Here is a 17,345-nt window from a genome sequence, read left to right as displayed (position 1 = left end):
CCTCCCCTGACTCATGGCCGGTATTCCCCACCCAATTCCTGCACAACTCGCCCAGATCCCGAGCCCCCAAATTCTCTCCTCCTCCCCCCCTCCCCCAAAACGCTCCTTTTTGGATACCTTTTAAAAGCTTCGCTGCTCTGCACCTTTTTTAATTTAGCTTTTTTCGTTTCCTGCTTGTCATGTCGTTCCCTCTTCCCTTCTCTGCCTTTTCGTTTTTTTTCCTCCCCCTACTTTACTTTCCCAACATTTTTTGTAATGTAGGCGCACGTCATGACCAAGCCACGCCCCGTTCTGCATCTCATTAATTTGTGTGTGTGTGTGTGTGCGTTTTCCTCGCTGTCAATAATCCCCGATCCAGACTCTCCCTCATGTTTCTCCCTCCTCCTCCTCCCTCTATGTGTCAATCAGCGCCGCCTTTGAACTGAAAAGCTCTCTCAGTCCAACTTCAACTCACTCAATCCGAGCGGCCGCTGCTCTATCTAGCGCTTTTCTTTATCGCAACTGGGTTTCCCCCCCCCTCCCCTTCTTATTTTATCGGTTTGGGTTTATTTGTTATTATTTTGTTCACCTTTCCGAGGTTGTTTTTATTTTTTTTTTTAGTGGTCCGGGGGGTGTCTTTCCCTCCCCCCCCAACCCCCTCCCCCAGCTAATCAACCGGACCCTGGAAAAGAACACCACAGAAACCTCCTCTCACCCCTAGAGAGAGAGGGAGAGACAACCCCCTTTTCTTCTCTATCCCCCACCCTAAACATTTTCTTCTCTCCCCCTCCCCCACCACCCCTAAACTTCGGCAGCTCCTTGGACTCCTTCCCCCGCTTCTCTCTTTCACTTGTACCGTGCACAAAATCCGATTGTTGCGCTAAGACACAAAAAGCCCCAAACTTTTATTTTATTTTTCACTTTTTTTTTCTGGTGTCTTTCCTGGGTTGTTTTTTTTTTTTTTTTAAAGAGTGTGTGCACGTTGTTGGTGCAGCAGGAGAGAGAGGGGGCACGGTGCAAACAGCTAGCTGGGGGGGAAAATGCCGCAGCTGAACGGCGGTGGCGGGGACGATCTGGGGGCCAACGACGAACTGATCTCTTTCAAAGACGAAGGGGAGCAAGAGGAGAAAATTTCGGAGAACTCTTCGGCGGAGAGGGATTTAGCCGACGTGAAATCCTCGCTCGTCAACGAGTCGGAGACGAATCAGAACAGCTCTTCCGACTCCGAGGTAGGCAAAGATGACCCCCCAACAAAAGATTAAACAAAAATTAAACTTTGGTGGTTTTGCATGCATTTAAAATCTAGAGCAGGCTGCTGGGGGAGGATAGAACGATTTAGAGTTCTGGTGTGTATTTTTTTTGTGTGTGTGCATGAGTTGGTAGCTTTTTCTTTTGCAGAACTTTGCAACTGTTGCTCTCTCTTCTGATTTTGTTTTTGTTTCTTCCCCCCCTTGTCTCTCTCTTTCTTCCCTGCCGCCGGGCCTCCCCTCCTCCCGCAGGCGGAAAGGCGGCCTCCACCTCGCACGGAAACTTTCCGAGATAAAGCCCGAGAAAGTTTAGAGGAAGGTGAGTAGTACCAAGGCGCGCGCGCTGCTGCAGCGGGACAGCACGCGCGGGCGACCCGGGAGAACAAAGAATGAGTGCAAAACAGTGGCGGAGCAGCGTGCCTTTTCCACACACGGAAAGGCGCACGGGGGGGGGGCGCAAAACGGACGGGGGTGTGAGGTGGGGGCGGCGGGGGAGGCCTACTGTCATTGCAAGGCCTTTGCACACTTTTTATGAACTTGCATTGCTATTTTTTATTATTATAATAAATTAATGTCTTATTATGTCACTTTCTCCCCCCTCCTCCTCCTCACTTACCTCGCCATGTTAGCTGCGAAGAGGCAAGATGGAGGGTTGTTCAAAGGCCCACCCTATCCCGGCTACCCGTTCATCATGATCCCCGACCTGGCCGGGCCTTACCTCCCCAACGGCTCGCTCTCTCCTACCGCCAGAACAGTAAGTGCTGCGTTGATGATGATAAACGTTATTATTTTAATTGTTGTTAAAATGACTGACCTTTTAACCTCTTGCCCCCCCCCCCCCCCCGTGCATGCACGCGCAGTGAAACTTTCAGAAAACTCTCCTGGCCTTTGGCACCCTGGGATTTGTTTACTTTCGCCATTTTTTCTTGCTTGCTATGTTTTTTTTTTTTTTGTTGGTTTCATTTCTACCGTGAGCCTTATTTTTTCCCCTCTCACTCTGGTTCCTGCACCCCCCCACCCTCGCCTCGCTTCACTGACTCGGGTATTTCTTGCGGAACTTTTTATTCTCAGATATACTTTTTTTGTGTGTGTGTGTGTGTGGGGCTGCCCTGCACTTGTTTCCTTTCGCTTTTGGTGCAGCTGATTCCCCAGGGTTAACTCTTTGCTTGCACTTCACATGTCGTTTTATCTTTTCTGACCCCCCTCCCCCTTCCTGTCATGCCCGGCTTTTTCACTTTGGCAGGTATTAGTGTCTCCTCTGGCATTAGATGCTAGAACACTCTCTGCTTTGAATTTACTTATGTTGCATTTTTGCAGTTCTTGGTGTTTTGATGACTTTTGAATCCCTTTCAACGCTGAAACATTTTTTTTTCACCCTTGCCACATTGTTTTTTTTTTTTTTAAGATTTGTTGATACAATTTTTGTGTCCAGAGTTTAAAAAAAAAAAGCAAAACAAACCTGCAAACTTTTATTTGTTTTGCGTAACAACCGTGTTTACATGATTACATGATAAAAGCATTCATAGATGATGGGATGAATGTACATATTCTTGTTCAAAGTAAAAGAAAAAAAAATTTGTTGCCTGTCTGAATAGTAGGGCAGGTTTTAACCTGGCGTTCTACAAGGTTTTTTTTTGTGATCCTTTGGTTCTGGTGTAGAAATCTGAAGAGCTCTGGTAGAACAAACATATATGTTTTGCTGGCCCTGTATGTATGCATGTAAAAAAAAAGAAAAACAAAGAAACAACATAAAAAAAAATCCTCTTTAATGCACCCTGGCTGGACATAGAAACTTCCCAGTGTGTGTGTGTGTGTGTGTGATTATTTTGGGGCAGAAAAGCTGTAAGTTTGTAGCTCTGCTGCAGAAGTGAACTCCTTCCCCATCCCCTGCTGTCTTTTCCACTAGTTCCCTAGCCTTTCCCTGCACCGCAAAGATCAACAATAACTCCTTAGAGTGGTTTTTAATTATGAATGGGAAACCCTAGGGGGGTACATAATGCCCTAGAAGTATTTGGTGTACATATGTCTACCGTGATATATTTTTGCACTGGCAGGTATTCCAGGGTTAAGCGACATCCTCCATCCTATGCTTCAGACGTAGAAAAAGAAAAAAAAAAACCCTCCTTTTTATTAAGACATCTGGTATTGATGCTTCAAGGGAAGGTCAACTTTGGTGTAAGATTTATAAAAGGAATTAAGCATTAAACAGCAAGCTCAGTTATAGCGTTTTCTGTGTAATTCAGGGATGGGTTTCTGGTGCAGTTCTTCTGTAACTTTTAAAGAATAAATGCAGTTTGAATTTCATTTTGGCTGATACAGTGTAAACTGAGGACTTCATTTATTTGTTGTACACTTAAGTGTATATATTTGTCAAAATAGCTATACGTAGTAGCAAGCATTTTAACAGCATAGGTTATGACCCCCTCCCAAAAACAAACAAAAAAACCCCAGACTCAAGAGGTGCATTCCTAGGTAGAAACAGCTTATAAAATGGTTGCAATATTTAGCATAACTGTATGCACAATTTTGTTTTTGAGATGCTTCTAAACATTTTGGGAGTAGGACATAGGTTATAATGTAACACTTCTAGGTGTTCATCTTTATGTACTGTTTTTCATTAAAGTGTCATCTGTGATATGAACCTCCTGTAGCAGCTGTGGGTTTTTTTTCCCCCTTTTATTTTGCACTCCTCTCCCCTTCCCGCTTTTCAGTGTTGATCGTGCAGGAGTTGAATGCAGACAACAATCGCAAATGGATGTATTCTTTTAAGAATAAAGAGCTTGACAAGGTTGTTCAGCCTTCTCGTGCACCGGAGATGCTGAAAGCATCCCGTGATTTTATTGTGTGCACAGTGTGTGTCTTTGCAGTGCGGCATCATGTTGAAACTAAGAATAAGGTTTTCACATACATGTTTTCAGTTCCAATTTAAGTCAGACACCGATGAATCTTTAAGGATTTTTCTTTTTAATTTACAGTGTGGTTAGTTTGTGTGTATATGGGAGATACACTCTGTATCTGAGATCCTAGCTGTTTTAATAATTATTTCCAGTGTAACTATAGTGGTTGTTCAGTAGTCTGCATGTTGACTTTAAGTATCACTCCTGTATGTGTTCAGAAAAGGCTGCATATGGATAAGTCTTTTTACTGATGTTTAAAAAGTCTCTGCTCACGAGAGAATTCCAAACTTTATTTTTGCTGACTGCCTTGTAAGAATTTCTGCACTGCTTCTGCATTTGTCTGTTCTCTCTAAAAACACGAGTCCCCCAGAACATTGATCCTCACCTGTCTTGTGTTCAGGAAAGTAAAGAATTGGGAGAGTAAGTCAGGCTATAATGAATAATATATTATTCCTGGAATGGTTGCTTTAATTGCTAAAGAAGAAATTTTTTTTTTGTTTTAGTTAAAAATGATCTCTGCATAATGTTTCGGTCTTTGACCGTAATACAGATTTGATTTTTAAGAAGGTAGACTTTGAGGATAGATCTAATCTGATATAAAGTATTTTACCAGTCCGTTTAATGCAGTCACTATAGAATAATCTTTATTACAGCTTAGGACTGCTTTTTTTAAAGGTAAACACCATATAGCAGTGAATCACAAGTATGTAGGTGTTTCATTTCAAATTTTTATTTTTATTGCTTTTCTGAAAGATTGACTTTTGTTGTTTGATGCATTTTGTTTAAATGTTTTGATGTCCAAAATAGAATTTTATTTTTTTTTAATTTTCAAGTCATATTGTAGAATGTACACAAACTGATTGGGGATGTAAATATTTCCACTTGCAAACCTTGCAGTCGGTCTCTAGTGTAAAGATGTACTAATTATTTAGCATGCCAAGCTTTTAGTGACAAGTGGCAAAAATGTAATCTTTCCCTTCCGATGCAGACAGTCATTGTGCACAAAAGACTTTAAGATGCAAGGGGGTGAGGGGTTAATGGTGTCTTCTTCCCCCCCCCCCCCCCCCCGCCAACTTCGCCCACTCCCCCTTGAATTGTTTTGACATCACTTTCCGAAGTGTGACATTCCTGACTCCTTCAAGACCATGTAATATTATAGTAATTACACAGGTCATTACATTTTAAACAAAGAGCAATTATAAACTGGTTATTACACGGGTATAGGACAATGTCCTTTGCCCAGGGTGGTATTTACACTATTCTTCATATGTCAGAAATATTTGACTATGCTGTGTGATTTCTTTTTTTTTTTTTTTTTGGTGGTGGTGGTGGTGGTGGTGGTGGTGGGGGGGGTTACATGGTTAATTCTCTACTGATTTTCTGTGAGGCTTTGGTGCTATGAATGTGTGTCGTGGTGTTTCATTCAGACTCCAGCTTGTGCAACGGGGGTAGAGCACCCAGCAGTTTACAGTGCTTTTTGTATTTCCTGCCAGTTATTTGTGGAATTATTGTATTACCTTCCAAAACAAAATCCCAGAGAAAAGCAAGTATAGCGTTACAACACAGGTGATTATACTTAGTGAGCTATATGGAAATGCCCATGCTTCAAATGGATGCACTCAAGTGAAATTTTTTTCTGGTTTTGTATAATACAGGGTAGTAGGGAGTAATCTTTTGGTTGCTTGTTTTGGTAGAGTGATTTTTCTGTATAATGCATTGGAGAAATTGCTACTAGTAATCATTTCTATAGTGCTACTAGACATACGCAGTGCTGTACGCATTATATACAGGTTCTGTCTCTGTTCTTAGGGGGCTCACAATTTTTTCTTGTACATAGGGCAATGGAGGTTTTATTTATTTTATTTGTGTATTTAGATTTTGCTCACATCTTTTTCAGTAGTAGCTCAAGGTGAGTTACATTCAGGTACTCTGGATATTTCTCCGTCCCAGGAGGGCTCACAATCTAAGTTTGTACCTGAGGCAATGGAGGGTTAAGTGACTTGCCCAAGATCACAAGGAGCAGCAGTGGGATTTGAACCGGCCACCTCTGGATTGCAAGACCGGTGCTCTAACCACTAGGCCACTCCTCCACTAGCAACATTCCATCTAGAATGTCAAATAGTAGCAACATTCCAGAATCTCAAAAAGTGGCAACATTCCATGTAGAATCTTCAATAGTAGCAACATTCCATATATTTATTTATTTTGATTTTGCTCACACCTTTTTCAGTAGTAGCTCAAGGTGAGTTACATTCAGGTACTCTGGATATTTCTCTGTCCCAAGAGGGCTCACAATCTAAGTTTGTACCTGAGGCAATAGAGGGTTAAGTGACTTGCTCAAGGTCACAAGAAGCTGCAGTGGGAATTGAACCCAGGTTGGCAGGATCAAAGCCCACTGCACTAACCATTAGGCTACTTCTCCACTCCCAGTGGAAAAATAGAACAACACTGGTTGGTCAATGATTCTTCTCAAGGGGACTATGAAAATGTAATTGCAGAAAAGTTGTATGTTTTAGGGAGCCTGGAAATCAGTACAGTGATCTTCTCTCTGTGAAGACTTGGGGCGGGGGGGGGGGGGGGGGGGCGACGACGACTGCAGCATGGCACTTCATTTTATCTTGAATTGTCCTGGGAATATAATCTATATAAATAATTCTCACCTCCAACGTTCAGAACTTCACTGTGTGGCAGGGAAACGCTGAAGCCCTGTAGTCTTCTAGGCCGTCAGCAGCACTCACTCTCACTCATAGACCCGCCCTCAGCCACGCCCCATCCACACATAATTCACAACCCCAACATTCTAAATGCAAATTTGTAGTTGCAAGATCCCATGATTGTCTGCCCCGCCCTCGCGTCACAACGTGATGACGTGGAGGGCGGGGCTATGACACTCAGCCAGTCGCCAGTTCCACCGCCCTCTGATGCTACCCCCCCCCCGACGCACTGCGACAAACACCGAGCTACGCAGGGGGAGGAGTGCCATCTGAACACCTGATCTGAAGCTGCCGCCCTCCAAAAAAAATACCCACCTGCACCCTCCCCACGCTGCCGTCCTGTGCCCTCCTGACGCTGCCACAGGTAAACCTTGCTAGCGCCCATTTCATTGCTCAGAGAAACGGGCCTTTTTTACTAGTATTTTAATAATTGCACTAATGGTTGATGATTCTTGTAAGGTTTATAGGGGTGGGGTGGGAAGAAGCCCTTTTAAATTTTGTGTGTTCACACACGGTGGTTTTCTGGATTGCTGAATCAGTGGAAGCATGAATTGTACGAGCAATTTTGGGTCCGTTGTATAAGGCCTGCATCTTTCACTTGCCCCAGCTCACTCGAAAGCTGGACATGTGCATGTTAGAATTGTATTAGTTAGCTGGCCTCAGAGAATCAGTGCAGTGTTTCTTTTTTTTTTTTTTTTTCTTTCCAATCCGGGGGGGGGGGGGGGGGGGGGAGAAGCAACAGCTGCAGGTTTTGTGTGCGAACGTGTTTCTGCACCATGACTGAAACTGGATTACTTTTCTAGCTGTCTGGGAGGTTTTAGATGGGACTTGGATTGCAGAGGAAGATCTTATCCTTGTTCGCAGTTAGAATAAGAGAAATGATGGTGAGGATCAAACAGTCGGCTTCATTTTATAGGGTAGGGAGAAAGATATTGCTGTTTTATTTGCTGTGTTCTATGTACACTTTCATGCTTGTACAATAAAAACTTGAAGAATTTTTGTGTATGTCTATTAGATTGTAAGCTCTTTGAGCAGGGACTGTCTTTCTTCTATGTTTGTGCAGCGCTGCGTACGCCTTGTAGCACTATAGAAATGCTAAATAGTAGTTGTAAGCTCTTTGAGCAGGGACTGTCTTTCTTCTATGTTTGTGCAGCGCTGCGTACGCCTTGTAGTGCTATAGAAGTGATAAATAGTAGGTTAGTTAACCAGAGCTAATGTTGTGATGTCATAATGCCTCAGGCCACCAATAAGAGCCAACCTCATCAGTGATGTCACAATGGCTTGATTGTCCTATACTTGGCTCACTTTTATTACATAGCTCTTTGAGCAGGGACTGTCTTTCTTCTATGTTTGTGCAGCGCTGCGTACGCCTTGTAGCGCTATAGAAATGCTAAATAGTAGTAGTAGTAGTAGTAGTAGTAGTATAGACAAGTACTTTTTCGTTCTTGTGGTGTTCTGAGCATTGAAATTCACTCCCTAAAATGTGAATGTGCAGCTATACTTTCTTGTGAAAGAGCTTAGTTGTAAAGACAAGCCCAGGACCAACCTGAACCTTCGCAGGTCTGCATGGAAAAACAGTACTATGTTCATATCCTGGCAGGCAGTATGGGGTCATAAATCTACAGGGCTTACTCACAGCCCTTAACACTTAGAAATGTTAAGATATATTCGATGCCATGCTAGTCTGTTAATATCCAAGGTTCGTGAAAGTTGTCAATGGGTCAGAGTTCTCTCACTAATTTATAAACAGTAAAACGAAAGAGGGGGGGGGGGGGGGGGAGAGCTAAACATCAAAAATCAAACCGTTAAAAAATGAGTCTTCCCTATTACACCAAAACGTATGTTTTTTTGTTTTTTTTTAAATTTACATTTGTACCCCGCGCTTTCCCACTGATAGCAGGCTCAATGCGGCTTACATATTATATACAGGTACTTATTTGTACCTGGGGCAATGGAGGGTTAAGTGACTTGCCTAGAGTCACAAGGAGCTGTAGTGGGAATTGAACTCAGTTCCCCAGGATCAAAGTCCACTGCACTAACCACTAGGCTACTCCTCCACTAGCAACATTCCATGTAGAAGCCTGCCCTTGCCATGCAGGCTTCTGTTTCTGTGAGTCTGACGTCCTGCACATATGTGCAGGACGTCAGACTCACAGAAACAGAAGCCTGCGCAGCCTTCTACATAGAATGTTGCTAGTGGAATAGCAACATTCCATGTAGAATCTCCAATAGTAGCAACATTCCATTTAGAATCTCCAATAGTATCTATTTTATTTTTGTTACATTTGTACCCTGTGCTTTTCCCACTCATGGCAGGCTCAATGCGGCTTACATGGGGCAATGGAGGGTTAAGTGACTTGCCCAGAGTCACAAGGAGCCGCCTGTGCCTGAAGTGGGAATCTATAGAGAACTTGCATTATAAACCATTTCTGCCTTCCCTTTGGCCATACCTGCACAAAAGTCCTTAGGTTTTTTTTTTTTTTAATTTATAAAGGTATCCTCTTTATCTAATTTAAATACCAAGTAAAATCTCCTGCAGTAGCTTAAATTGCTGCAAAGTAGGGGACTCGATTTTTTGTTCTAAAGCTGCTTTTTTTTTCCATCTTCTGCCACTGTAGTTGGGTGCCTCACTCCCCTCCTCCCCCCTCCCCCAAATATCTGTTACCATTGGATTGGCTCTGGGAGGCTGGTTGTGACATTCTTGCTGTTTACCTTAGTCTGAGAAATGGACCTTTTTCTGTAGTGGAGGCGTGGCCTAGTGGTTAGGGTGGTGGATCTTGGCCCTGGGCAACTGAGGAACTGAGTTCAATTCCCATGTCAGGCACAGGCAGCTTCTTGTGACTCTGGACAAGTCACTTAACCCTCCATTACCCCATGTAAGCTGCATTGAGCCTGCCATGAGTGGGAAAGCGCGGGGTACAAATGTAACAAAACTAAAATAGATACTATTGGAGATTCTACATGGAATGTTGCTATTCCACTAGCAACATTCCATGTAGAAGGCTGTGCAGGCTCACAGAAGCAGAAGCATGCGCGGCCACATTGGTGATCTGCAAGGGCCAACTTTGCCGACTTTCTACATGGAATGTTGCTAGTGGAATAGCAACATGCTAGTGGAATAGCAACATTCCATGTAGAATCTCAAATAGTAGTGGCCTAGAGGTTAGGGTGGTGGACTTTGGTCCTGAGGAACTGAGTTCAATTCCCACTTCAGGCACAGGCAGCTCCTTGTGACTCTGGGCAAGTCACTTAACCCTTCATTGCCCCATGTAAGCCGCATTGAGCCTGCCATGAGTGGGAAAGCGCAGGGTACAAATGTAACAAAATACCATCCTGCCTTTGTTTGGTCCCCTCTTACCTGCTTTTCTCCATCAGCTGTCCCCTATTGACCATTGCTACACATCGTAGGGACCTCTTTTGTGGCAAAGGGAGGGGTGTAATTTGCTTTCTCTGAGACTTGAATCCAGTGATACTCAAGAACATAACAGCTGCCTCTACAATTGACTCATAGGTGAGGACAGGCTAGGTGCTGGTGTGTCCTTTTGGATCCTGCTTATTCTAGCCAGCTGTGCTAGATTGATACTGACTGTAATACTTTTAATTGCCATGTTTGGCTGGCTGTATTGCTAGCTCCTTTGGTCGTCTTATTAAGCTTTCTTTCACTATTATTCTCATGCTATGTTAATGCTTTATACAGTTACAAGAGTGTGCTTACCAGTATTCCATCAACCAATTGACCAAAATTCATTTTAATTGCTGATCTTGCCTTCAGATGGAAATATCTGAATGGAAAGAAGTATATGAGGGGTCATCATACTTCATGCCATCTACTGGATTGCTTTCATTTGTGCTATAATGTGACTAATCTGAAACACGTGCTTTTATTTCAAGTAACATCCTGCTGAGAGTTCAGGAATATCATACAATGCAACAAAATGCCAAACTTTAAACTTTTTTTTTTTTTAAACTTTGCATATTTATAAGTAGTATGTGGGGGTAAAACTTGGGATCGGTGTCTACTGCTAGAGAGTATGTAGGAAACATGATTTTGTAGAATTAATCTTGGAATTTCATTGACGTGTTTTGGGATTGACTGGGAAAAGGGGTGGGGTAGGCAGGGGAGAAGAAAGTGAAAATTGTAACCTCTGGTTTGGGTAAAAAGCATCGGAGACATCCTGGGCTTGTGGAAGATAATTTGGCTATTCTGCGTAGTAGGCTTGTGTGTGGGGAAAGTGCTGCCAAACCTTTTGGAGGCATGTGGAAATTTGTGCACGAGCAGTTGGATGGCAGAGAAAGGGCATGTGGCTTAAGAGCTTTGTGGGCTTGAAGTGTGTTCCTAGACAGAATTGCAAAATGGAAGGAAACCTCAGGGATTCGGTAGTGGTTTTTGTTGGAGGTCTGTGTGGGATGATGCTAACCCTCCAAATTTTGTTCAGCTGAGTATGAATGCTGGCAGAGAGAATTTACACACGTGGACAGAAAAGTTAGTGGTGGCCTGCTCCGTTTACTCTAATCTCACATTTGACATATCAGGTTGGAAAGTGGTGCATTTTATTAATCCTATATTTTACATTTTCTAGCTTCACTGAATGTTTGTGTTTGTGGCTTTAAGGTTCCTCTTCATCATGCTTATTTCTGTTTTCTTTGTGTGCAGCTTTTCTGCTGCTTTGGGCCTTTTTAACTCCTCTGGATAAAAGTACACTCTAACTGTTAAGGGATGTTCCCCGGAAGGACATTTAGGGTAATACATGTTTTCTGGGGCTGTGGTAGGTTCGGTGTTTGCATGATGGAATGTATCAGACTATCAGATAGCCCTAGCAGGTGGTGTATAGCTAAAACAGCAACCTCAGTTTTAAGCTTTTCTGCCCATTCACTTCCTTAATGATGTCATTTCCTTAGTGATGTCACTTCCTCCCTACTACAAGCCTTTTTGTGGGTTTGCAGGGGCTAGGCTGAATTTAATGTGGTAACTGTGTGAATTGGTGCACATTAAAAAAAAAAAATATATATATATGTATATATATTTTTTTCTTTTAATTGTGCAGGCTTAATCAACTCAAGTCAAGCCTGTAAGGCAAAAAAATAAAAAAGGTCCATATAGTCTTTTTTATTGTTTATATCCCTAGTTTTCAGTGCCAGAGGTTGTCTTACAGTCCTTAGGGAAGTTTTTAACTTCTGTAATTCAGGCATCAGCTAAGAGATTTCCTGTGCTTTGTGGACCTTCACAATGTCCATTTTTCACAAGTAAGCAAGGGTCCCCAGTAATGACCTGCAGCCTGTGGATGAAGTACATTTTCAGAGTTTTTATTGAAGTATTTTGACTTGGTAGCCATTCTGTGAAAATGGGAATTTTCCTCTGTTTGTGCTTAGAAGTTACAACCAGCAAGTCTGTTTGTTCCAGAAGGCCATTTTGGCATGAGGCAAGGTGGTAGTAATTTCATAGGTCTATTGGTGGATCATAAACAGAGTTCATACACTTCACAGGGTCTCTTGGGGGGGGGGGGGGGGGGTGGGTTATGGAAGTGAGCAAAGCTTCAAACCTTGGAGGTGGTCAAATTCCCAGTGAGCAAAGTTTTTTGCTCTGAAGGAAAAAGAAAATCTGGTTTTTAGTGGCTCCAGAGGACAGAACAATGCCTTCTCTTTCTGAGATTAATGGCAGCTGCCTTTCAGATATTTCCTTGAGCCAGAGTCTACATGAGAGCACTGTAGCATAGTCCACTAGAACTGCAGAAGCTTCTTATAGCAGATATGCTGCATTCGGTCAGCTGTCTCTGAGCATGAAGAGTTGTCTATCTTGGTGACCTTGCCGAGGGAGCTTGGAGAAGGAGCATGCCTTCAGGAGATGGAGTACCATAGATCTTAAGCTTCATGGATGAAAGCCAGCAAGGGCAGCTGGCAGCCATGCAAGAGTGCTGGTTCATAGTCTGGTCTTGAGAGAAAAAGGATTTCATCTATGAATGTCTGGAAAGGCCAGTTCAAGGGTTTTTCAGCCCCTGGTGCTCACAGGAATGTGAAGTTTAAAATGTTAGTTACTTAGGTATCAACACAAATGGGGTGAGGGGGTTTAGGGGTTGAGGACACAACTAGCAGAAAGCTAAAAACTGCTGGCAGTCTTTTTTTTTTTATTATGTGTTATGTAAATTATTCCACAGACATATCATCTTCCTTAATTCTTACATAGTAATATGTTAATTTAGAACAAACCTCTTACTCTGTTCATAAATGTCAGGAAGTATTTTTTCACGGAGAGGGTGGTGGATGCTTGGAATGCCCTCCCGCAGGAGGTGGTGGAAATGAAAACGGTAACGGAATTCAAACATGCGTGGGATAAACATAAAGGAATCCTGTGCCGAAGGAATGGATCCTCAGGAGCTTAGTCGAGATCGGGAAGCGGGGCTGGTGGTTGGGAGGCGGGGATAGTGCTGGGCAGACTTTTACGGTCTGTGCCAGAGCTGGTGGTTGGGAGGCGGGGCTGGTGGTTGGGAGGCGGGGATAGTGCTGGGCAGACTTATACGGTCTGTGCCAGAGCCGGTGGTGGGAGGCAGGGCTGGTGGTGGGGAGGCGGGGATAGTGCTGGGCAGACTTATACGGTCTGTGCCAGAGCCAGTGGTTGGGAGGCGGGGCTGGTGGTTGGGAGGCGGGGATAGTGCTGGGCAGACTTATACGATCTGTGCCCTGAAGAGCAAAGGTACAAATCAAAGTAGGGTATACACAAAAAGTAGCACATATGAGTTGTCTTGTTGAGCAGACTGGATGGACCATGCAGGTCTTTTTCTGCCGTCATCTACTATGTTACTCTATGTTACTATGTTCATAACTATATCTTTTGCAATATAATATAAGCCACATTGAGCCTGCAAATAGGTGGGAAAATGTGGGGTACAAATGTAGCAAATAAATAAATAAAGTCAAACCCAGTATGTTGGTGTATAAATCAGAAAAAATGGGACATAGGGTTTAGACTAAGATGCCATGTATTGTCTATGTGTTCACAAGTTGTTTTTTTCTTTAGTGGATATTTCAGTAGTTAAAATAGAGATTGCTAAATATAATAGTCACGTGTTGATCTTTCATACATAGCCATCGTTGTAGAAAAATAACTTTCATAGTGGGTAGTAATCACCACAACCTCTCTTGGGTATTTTTTCTTAGCTGCCTGAGGTCCTCAGTTTCAAAGCCCATGACCTTGACAGTCTGTTTTGTCCCACTGGCTGCTTCATGAGAATGTCAACACTCCAAAGTTTTCAAATGCTATATCTGACTAAACCAGGAATAAAAGCATTCTTTGATTATATTTAAATATATACAAAATAAACGTAGAGCCCTGTTACTAAAGCTTAGCATGTGCTAACAGACAGTAGCACATGGTAAATGCTGCACATCCTATTTTATACCCATGGGTTGTGTGGTATTTAGCACATTCTACTACTACTACTATAAATCACTTCTATAGCGCTACCAGTCGTACGCAGCGCTTTACAATTGAACACGAAGAAGACAGTCCCTGCTCAAAAGAGCTTACAATCTAAATCAGGACAAACAGACAGGACCAAAAAGGAGACGGGAAGGACAGACAGAAGGACACATAAGGATAAGATAAAAGTGACAAGTCAGGAGTCGAAAGCAGCCTCAAACAGGTAGGCCTTTAGCCCGGATTTGAAGGCAGCCAGGGATGGAGCTAGACGTAATGGCTCAGAAAGCCTATTCCAGGCATAAGGTGCGGTGAGATAGAAGGAGCGGAGTCTGGAGTTAGTGATGGAGGAGAAGGGTGCAATTAGGAGAGATTTGCCTAGTGAACGGAGTTCTAGGGAAGGAATGCAGGGAGAGATGAGGGTGGAGAGGTAGTGAGGGGCTGCAGAGTGAATGCACTTATAGGTCAACAAGAGGAGCTTGAATTGTATATGGAAACGGATAGGGAGCCAGTGAAGTGATTTCAGGAGAGTGATATGGGCATAACGACTTTGGCGAAATAGTAGTCGTGCGGCAGAGTTTTGAACAGATTGAAGAGGAGAGAGATGGCTGAGTGGAAGATCTGAGAGAAGCAAGTTGCAGTAGTCTAAGTGAGAGGAGATGAGAGTTTGGATGAGGGTTCTGATAGCGTGTTCAGAAAGGAAAGGGCAAATTCTGGCGATGTTATAAAGGAAGAAACGACAGGTTTTAGCAATCTGTTGAATATGGGCAGAGAAGGAGAGGGAGGAGTCGAAGATGACCCCAAGGTTGCGAGCAGACGAGACAGGAAGAATGAGCGTCTACTGTCTGTTCCTTTGCAGCAGATGAATCCAGGAACTGGTGGGTTGTGTCCATCTACCAGCAGGTGGAGATGGGAGATTGCAAGTTGAAGGCAGTGATACCAGACTGCCAGCTCCTTCTTCAGCCGGTATATCTCTGTCTCCTTTAGGTGGTAGACAGCATCTCCTGGATTCCCACGTTCAGCAGTTACCTAAGCAAGATTCTTTCTTTTTGGCAGGCTGTGCTCTGGTTGTGTGCTCCTGGCTGCCATCTTGGAGTGGCGCCTGTCCCAGAATGCAGACCCTGGCTCTCTTTAGTCCCGGCCATATACCACCCTAGCTAGTGTGCTGGGAGTGCATGCGGCCTCTTTTTTGGCCCTGGGCTATTGCTGTGATAGTGGCATTTGGTGACAACCTTTGCCGTTGCACCTTGTTGACAGACCTTGCCGTCGAACTGGAGGCCATCTCGGGCTAGTGGTCTGGCTTTGGATAGTGGGCCGTGAGTTTCCCTGCTTTCCAGTCTTTCTCCGTTTGTGGCGGGTAAGCCGGGTATTCTCTCTGACTGTCAAAGCTGGTGCTATTTCTTGTTGGCCTGCTCTGAAGCTCTGGCTGCTGTTCTTCGCTTGGCCGATTGTCTTCATTGGCATGTGCAGGGGCTAGGGGCAGACTGAGGGTGGTCTGGGCCCCCTACCGCTGCTGCCCCTGCTGCCCCAGTTCTACCTAAAGGGCCCTGGTGGTCTAATGGTCTCTGAGGGGGTGGGAGCATGTTTTTTCCTGCCTGCTGCGCTGCTGTTATTCCCTGGCCTGCCGGCACCGCTGTGTTTTCAAAGCGGCGGCTGAGGCTTCCCGAGGTAGTCTCGACAGTTTCGAGACTTCTGCAGAGAGTCTTGGCCGCTATTTTTAAAATACAGTGGTGCCAGGCAGGGGCAATAGCGGCAGCACGCGGGCAGGAAAGAACATGTTCCCCCCTGCAGAGGCCACTAGATCACTAGCGGCATGCCTTTAAAAGTAGGACCATGGAGGGCTGTAGTGTGCAATGGGCATCTGGACAGAGCCTCTGGGCCCTTGGGCACTGCCCGGTTGCCTGAAAGATGAGTCTGCCCCTGGCAGGGGCTGTGGACGCCGTAAGAGCATGTCCAATCAATCTTCTGGAACTACAGGCAGTCTGAAATGCCTTGCTAGCCTTCCAGCCATGCCTGGTGAACAAGCCTGTTTGAGTGTTGTCGGACAACATGACTGCTGTGGCGTATATCAACCGGCAGGGCTGACCAGAGTTGGGTCTTAGCGGCCGAGGCAGCTAGCCTTATGGAGTGGGCTGAGACTCACATTCCTCTGCTGTCCGTGGCTAACATTGCGGGTCAGTGCAATGTGTGTGCAGATTTTCTGAGCTGTCATCTCTTGGATATGATGAAGTGGGGGCTGTCGGAGACGGTGTTTCGTCGGATTTGTCACAAATGAGGAACACCAGAGATGGATCTGGTTGACGTCTCTTCAAAATGCCGGAGGAGGGCCTTCTTTGTTTTTTCTTTGTGGCCTCTGATTGGCTGACTACTCAGGATCACAGGCCATCAAGAGCAGGTAGTTCTGATTGCCCTGGATTGATCTCAACACCTGTGATATGCAGATCTGGTACGCCTTCTGGTGGTGCCTCCATTTCTTCTCCCGGTCTCACCCGATCTTCTGGTCCAGGGATGGGTTCAGATTGGGATCCCTTCCGCTTTGGTCTTATGGCATGGCTCTTGAACGGTTGTGGTTGAGGGAAAAGGGTTATTCTGATGTGGTGATGGCGACCTTGTTGCACGCTCGCAAGTGGTCCACTTCCACAGCTTATGCTCGGGTGTGATGCACCTTTGAAACTTGGTGTGCATCCCATTCGTTGTCACCTTTCCAGGAGTCTGTGCCTCAGCTACTGGCCTTTCTGCAGGAAGGGTTGCACAAAGGCCTCACTTATAATTCTCATCATGTGCAGGTGGCTGCTTTAGCCTGCTTCCGGGGGTGGGTGTCGGGGTCTTCGATGTGGTGAAGTTCTTGAGAGGGGTTCTGCATCTTCACCCTCCTTTGTCCTTCTTGGAGTCTTAATCTGGTTCTCTGAGCCTTGCAGAGAGTGCCTTTTGAGCTGTTGCGACAGGCTTCGGTGAAAGACCTTACTCTAAAGGCGGTATTTTTGGTGGCCATCTCGTTGGCCCGCTGGGTTTCTGAGTTTCGGACCTTGTCCTGTTGTGACCCTTTTCTTGTTTTTTTTTTGAGGCTGGAATTACTTTGCGTACAGTGCCTTTCTTT

General features: G+C 44.6%; 1 protein-coding gene across 15 annotated transcripts in view; it reads left to right on the top strand.

Moving 5' to 3' along the window:
* The first annotated feature begins 625 nt into the window (after positions 1–625).
* Positions 626–17,345, top strand: part of TCF7L2 (transcription factor 7 like 2) — a 429,368-nt gene continuing 412,648 nt past the window's right edge. For all 15 annotated transcript variants that reach the window (XM_030202715.1, XM_030202717.1, XM_030202716.1 and 12 more), the window contains exons 1-3: positions 626–1,208; positions 1,479–1,545; positions 1,856–1,980. In XM_030202715.1, coding sequence (XP_030058575.1) covers positions 1,020–1,208; positions 1,479–1,545; positions 1,856–1,980 — 381 coding nt within the window. In that variant the 5' untranslated portion in view covers positions 626–1,019. The remainder of the gene's footprint in view (positions 1,209–1,478; positions 1,546–1,855; positions 1,981–17,345) is intronic.

This window comes from Microcaecilia unicolor, chromosome 5 (assembly GCF_901765095.1).
Source record: "Microcaecilia unicolor chromosome 5, aMicUni1.1, whole genome shotgun sequence".
In the NCBI taxonomy this organism is placed as follows: domain Eukaryota; kingdom Metazoa; phylum Chordata; class Amphibia; order Gymnophiona; family Siphonopidae; genus Microcaecilia; species Microcaecilia unicolor.
Note: the sequence above shows the minus strand (reverse complement) of the source record. Positions and strands in the feature narration are given on the sequence as shown.